Source organism: Varroa jacobsoni, unplaced genomic scaffold, assembly GCF_002532875.2.
Source record: "Varroa jacobsoni isolate VJ856 unplaced genomic scaffold, vjacob_1.0 scaffold_357, whole genome shotgun sequence".
Lineage (NCBI taxonomy): Eukaryota > Metazoa > Arthropoda > Arachnida > Mesostigmata > Varroidae > Varroa > Varroa jacobsoni.
In genome coordinates, this window is record NW_019213259.1 from 129,209 (window position 1) to 135,353 (window position 6,145).

At 35.5% G+C, this 6,145-nt stretch overlaps 1 protein-coding gene across 2 annotated transcripts; it reads left to right on the plus strand.

Moving 5' to 3' along the window:
• Positions 1–417: 417 nt before the first annotated feature.
• On the plus strand, positions 418–5,389 carry LOC111259672 (uncharacterized). 2 transcript variants are annotated; one of them, XM_022831846.2, is made up of 5 exons: positions 419–514; positions 738–836; positions 3,389–3,551; positions 3,771–3,946; positions 4,902–5,389. In XM_022831846.2, exons 2-5 carry the CDS (start codon positions 762–764, stop codon positions 5,013–5,015), a joined length of 528 nt encoding a protein of 175 aa, XP_022687581.1. In that variant the 5' UTR covers positions 419–514; positions 738–761; the 3' UTR covers positions 5,016–5,389. The 2 variants fall into 2 exon arrangements, with proteins under 2 accessions (XP_022687579.1, XP_022687581.1); XM_022831844.2 differs by having other exon boundaries at positions 418–836.
• The last annotated feature ends 756 nt before the right edge of the window (positions 5,390–6,145 follow it).

The window sequence follows — 6,145 nt, forward strand, 5'->3', positions numbered from 1 at the left end:
AGACGACTCTAAAGATATATAGGGTGTGAAGCGAATTGTTTCTAGAAGAACTCCCTACCTAGCTTTGTCTTCTTCTAATTTATACTAGTTGTAGCAAATTTATAAATCGTACGTCTTTAATGTCATTAAGTAGTAATACGAGTCCTTAAATTATCTCGGAAATAAAAGACATTATTTATATAGAGGTTTTATGTTAAATCTCATTAACTTCACTAAGCTGCCTTTCATAATGAGAGTGCAAAAGGAGACGTAATTGATCACAGAAGTCTCCATTCTGTGCGGTGAAGAATTTTTCTCGAACACGAAATGCGATAAAAAAAAAAGCCATCTTATCGTCACTGCCACCAGGTCTGAATACGGCGGGTGTGAGCCTTCGCGCAATCAGGAGTGCCCTTTCCCTTTTTTGGCAGACCCTTTCTTTCTCTCAGATGTCCTGCTGAACGTAACACTGCGCTAATGAAAACACCATTTGTATTCTGTTACATGACTTCAGAGAACACCAGCTGATTATCCGGTAATGTTGTTGCAAATGCAGGCCCAGCGTTAATCGATATATACACAGTCTGATTTTAGATTAATGCCGAATAGTGACGAAAGAGACCTGTGCGTGACCGATAATACCAGATATAACTAGCTCACCCTGTGATAATACAGGACCTAGCTTTGCGATTTAATATTCGAATTGAAGTATATCTCGGCCGCAATAACTAACACTGAGAGCAGATTGTATCGTGAAGACAGTTGCAGTGGTTTTCAACGTAATGTCAGTGGAACCAACAATGGCCAGGGGAGAGGAAAAACAATACTCAGAATCACAGATACCGGAAATTCTTGAAGTGAGTTTATTTTAACGGTTTTTGCTTGTACATCTTAAGTGTGCTAGCTAAATTACGCTTTTTTTTTTATTTCAACTAATATTTGCTAAGTAAGGAATTGCGTTCTATATACTGAGTGGAATTAAATCATATCATCATGTATTTAAAAAAATTGAGTACAGGCGTGGACGCAGAAATCATGTGCTTATTGTTATGTTACACTTCTAAGAGTAATGTATAAAAAGTATACATAGCTATAGATACCCAGTTTATTATCTATAGCTATGTGCCATGCAATTGGTATAGTTTTTGAAAAGCTCAGACCTTATTTCAGTTACACAAACCTTGCGGCTATTGCTCAGTTTAAGGGATTGGGTAATTATCTGGTTGGCTGCTTAATGTGGAATGGCTTCGGCAGCACCTAGTTATACAAACTTTAGAAGTCCGGCTTATGGTATTGCTACGTCTTGCGAACCAGGTGATAAAATCTGAATTGCAAACCTAATTACTTTTGGAAACGACTGTTCCTGTTACTAATTCTTCAGCCATTATAAGACCTTGTTGACAAAAAACTTCGGTTCCGTGTTCTTTAATTTACCCCTCTATCCTATTCATAGGGATATGGTACGGTACTGTTTAGCGGAAAACGAAAATTTTACGGATATGTTCAATTAACAATTAGGTAGCGGTTTGCAGATGCACTAGATGGTCTCGGATTGCCGTACAAAAACTATGTGCTAATTTTAAAAATGCGCGTTCAACTCTGTCTATTATCGTTAAATCTCAGACGCTTAACTGTTTCAGGTGATTTGGATAATATAAGTGGCACTTTATGCTATCGTCGAATAAAATTATCGTAGATTGCCCATCGAGGTATTCTGAGTATTTCTAATAGTAACTAGCGCTAGTATTGCTATTCCGATCTTCTCCTTGATCGTGCTGTGATCGACCCTTCGAATATTGTCAATAATAAACAAGAACGCATATATATGCAAGTCGACATTTTTCAGGCTCTATTTGACCATTTAAAGCGTTGGCATTATGGCGACTTATTTAGAGACAGAGATCTTTGGCATAGTTGTGTGGTCACATTAATATCGGTGATAATTTAAGTGGGCTCCGGTCTTGCCGCACCCTGGCATATCGTCGACTTAAACAGTTATCTCTATAAGACATTGTCATAATAGCAAATACAGTCGAACAATGACACGAGTCCGACGAGGTGTTTTCTGCTAACCGAGTATAATGCATATAATAATCTGTTTCCAGGGGGCGGCATTCAAAACTATAATAGGTTTCAGTGTCATTTAGTATCTGTGACCTGTTATCAATGTGTTGGTTCTTTATTTGTTTAGGGGCTAATTCTGATAAGACAGAAAAATTCGTTTTTAGTACGTCCCAGGGGGCAATTTTATGGACGGTTGTGGACATTCGCTCAGATATGCCAGTATCGGCAAGGCTGAGTGGCGGTAATTAGCTATTGGTCGAGACATGCAGTATTATAACGTACACACAGGTGAAATGTCGGTTCCTCCCTCTGTGTGTGTCTGTTCATCTTAGGGACATGTGGTGGTCTCAGTTCGAATCCGGGCGTTGTTTTGCACTGGGAGCCAGCCGTAAAATAAAATGCCTAACGGCGGTGCCAGATGTAAAACTCGAAACATTTATATTGTCAACTCACAAGGTTTTCGTGTCTATTATGTAAAATGATATATCAGTCCAAATTTCTTTTTACTAGTTAATTTTTTTTTAAAATCCTGCAATTCAGTTATCTCTTAGTGCTCTCCGTAACTGTGAGACAACGAAGAAGGTAATCTTGCTATAATTTACTGAAGGTGAAAATTTGGTCAACTTTCATAATAATAGGAGTATTACAGAGATAAATCTATTTAAAATAATATCACAACTTCCGCGTGCTTTTTCTTTAAAAAAAAAACACTCATACTCAAGTGTTTTCTTTTTTTTTAGCACCGATGCTCGCAATGGCTACCTAGGTAAAATGGAGATTCCAATAGCGCAGCTCTACAATGCTTCTTTATTGTTTCTAACTAGATATATTCTCTACGAACGCTTGTAATATTTTAACTAGTCTCAATGTGCGATCTAAATTCGGCTGATTCTTATTTGCATCAAACCGCTGAAATTTACGGTCAAATAACGTCTGTTGCAGATCTCCTCTAATAGTACAGTCAATGTAGTTATTGTATTTAATATTTGTATAGCGTGTATGTGCTATGAATGGTTTTATAATGTACTGCCTCAAACCTTTACTATATTCCTTAATAATTTTACATTTTTTTACAGGTCGAGTACTGTAATGTATTTCATATCGTCTTATAATTTTGTTCTTCCTTGTGATCAACCTTTGTGTTCATTATCCTCATTGTTTTTTGTCTTCAACGTACCAGATGGTGTCATAAACCGTTTCACATTAAATGCACCACATATTTAATTTTAGAGATCTCATTCGGTGTCTGCATTTTTCAATGGTAATTGTTATATATAGCATCGTGTTGACTGAATAAATTTGACCTTTGCTCGTACATGTTTTTCCTTTAATTCCTTTCTACTAGCTATTCGGTGATCTAGTTCAGCGCCACCATGGGGTTATCGTATTGACATTCAGCACGTTAATTTGTTTGGTCCTCTCGGGCATGTTCATCCTTCGCCAAAGAATTCGGGCGCAAGAAGATGCTCACAAAAATTGCAAGAATAGGTTTGAGATATTTGACTCCCGTAAGTGTTCGTGATACTTCCATTTATTTTAACCACTGAGAAGTTATCTCTACGTAGTTTTTAACAGGCGTCGGTAATAAAAATAATAATATCATGAGATAGCGCTAACATTTTCGTGTTCTATTTTTCGATTTTGAAAAATATTCTGTATTTAATAAATTTCTTTCACTTTAAATATAAAGATTAGACTATTTAAAATTATATCTGTATCGTACTTAGGTGGTACTAGTGGATCAGTTATCAACAAGCAGCCTATATCACGACCAATTATTTTCTCTGAAAGTGTGCCAGACTCTGCCTTAGACACTATGGCAGAAAAAAAAGCAGAGCTAATTCGAGCTGAAAAATTGATCGCGCGTAGCTTAACTGGAGGACAAAGATCAACTGAAGCAGAAGTAAGTATAAAATAGCGATAAAGCTATAATAAGATGAACAATTAAGAAATATTTACAAGATTACCCTAATCGTATGAACAGTCAGATACTTTGAAGAACATTACTGTTGACGACAATCTTACGAAAGCTATTGTTATTGAGGATTCTTTCAACAAGTCATTTATACTACTGCTGGATGCTTTACTGGTATTTGCGACTTAAGCATATTCGACTTAAGCATAACTTTACAGTATGACTGACTAAGTACTTCTTATCGTTTCCATGATTTCGTTAGTACGATACCCCATACAAACTTTAGTAGCCACTGTAGCTGTATAATGACTGATTTATCATCAGTAATGTGTAAATGACGTTCCCTTACTATGAACAACTAAGTATAAACATGCTAAGGTGAAAAATCTGATCATCGCCTAAACTCATCATTACACAACCTGATACAAGGGAAACGACTTAACTTTCCCTCGGCTACGATCCCTTAATTGGACAAATCAAGCATTCCTTTATGTAACCAACGGTCAGCGGGCGTATTTTGAATTTGACTCAGTGAAATTTGATATTTGAAGTGTTTGTGATATTTCTATTTATTTTAGCCACTGTAAAGTTATCTTTACATAGCTTTTAACAGGCGTCGGTAAAAAAAAATTATAACACCTTTGCTCTTACGTTCCAGCAAATTGTTTTCTAAAATTATTCTAAATTTAATCAATTTCTTTCACTACAACTACTATATTGATTCTGCTGACAAGCATAAATTCCCTCAGAATCTATTTCACTCAGTTGAGGATATTTAACGATTTCGATAAAGATGAGGACATGATAGTGCGCCATTACTTACACTACGTTTACGATAAATAGGATAAATGTAACAGTTGTTCAAGAGGTTCAAGTAAACAACCAGAAAAGAACCTTGATTTGTGGCTCTTACGAACGATGTATTTACGTTCCGAATTGACAGGTACAACGACAACAATTGGAAGCCATCTGTAAATTAATGGAGGAAAATCAAGATAAATTCGGGGAGGCGTCTTTAGATCAGGTCCAATCCCAAGCTGCTTTGTATGGCAGATGAACCCGCGTGAACGAGACATGCCAATTCAATACGTAAACACAATTGTGATTTGTATATTCTGGATGGAATGATATTCAGTTAGGGAATACAAGGATGGTGTTTCATCCTAGATAATGTAATCAATGAACTACTAATGTATCAACTTTAGCGAACTATCTTGCAAATTAAAGTAACTTATAATCAATAGAATCTATGTGATATGCATTATATTTCTAGCCTGTTTCTTAGTTACGATTTTAATGAATGTTTATATTAATTTTATTTTCAAGCGAAGGTGTATAAATTATGTGAACTTTACGCGCTTCATTTGTGCACAAATGTAGAATAAAATAAAAATGAAAAGTGTACTTCATACCTTAGTGATGTATTAGTAATAGACGACTCCTCGTTTTTCTCTCGATCTGTCGATCATATAGTCCAAATAAAAGGCATACGTTTAGTGTATTTACTTGCGATTCTCTAACTTCTGGTAATTTTAAATGTTCCAATAGTGATATAGGGTAGACTGGCTTATTTTTTCGCATAGTTAGTTTATACTTAGAGTTTAGAGTAAACTTATGAGTAGCATCACTAACTCACTCTTTTTACGATGGTACTCTATTAAGGAAATCTTACGTCAGCTAAGCCGGTGAACGTAATCCCAGTGCAGACGCATATTATTTTCCTTTTTGACGCATCAATCTGCAAATGGAACTCCAACTTGCTCTCTTCTATTATTATTATTATTATTATTATTATTATAGGCGTGATTCCTTTTGAAACAAGATTAATGGAATGAACGCTTGGCTATGTAATACGACAATCGTCATTACCATAATTGAGGTGATTTTAACAATAACTTTTTCAGAATGTAAGTGCACTTAGGGACTTATTCATATTAGGAATCTTATATTATTATTATATTATATTATTATTAGTTATTTCAAAAGACCTCATATCGCAAAAACGTCATGTGAAAGAGGTGAAAAGAAACACGATTTTAGCTATGAACTGATGAGAAAACAGTTGTCTCAAGTTAGTCTTGGTTGCTAGTTAGATAGATATTTATTCGTATAAAGTGCGCCAATGAAATTGGGATAAGTTACCATTAAACTTCCGTCATGTAAACAGTGGAGTATTCAAATTTGGAA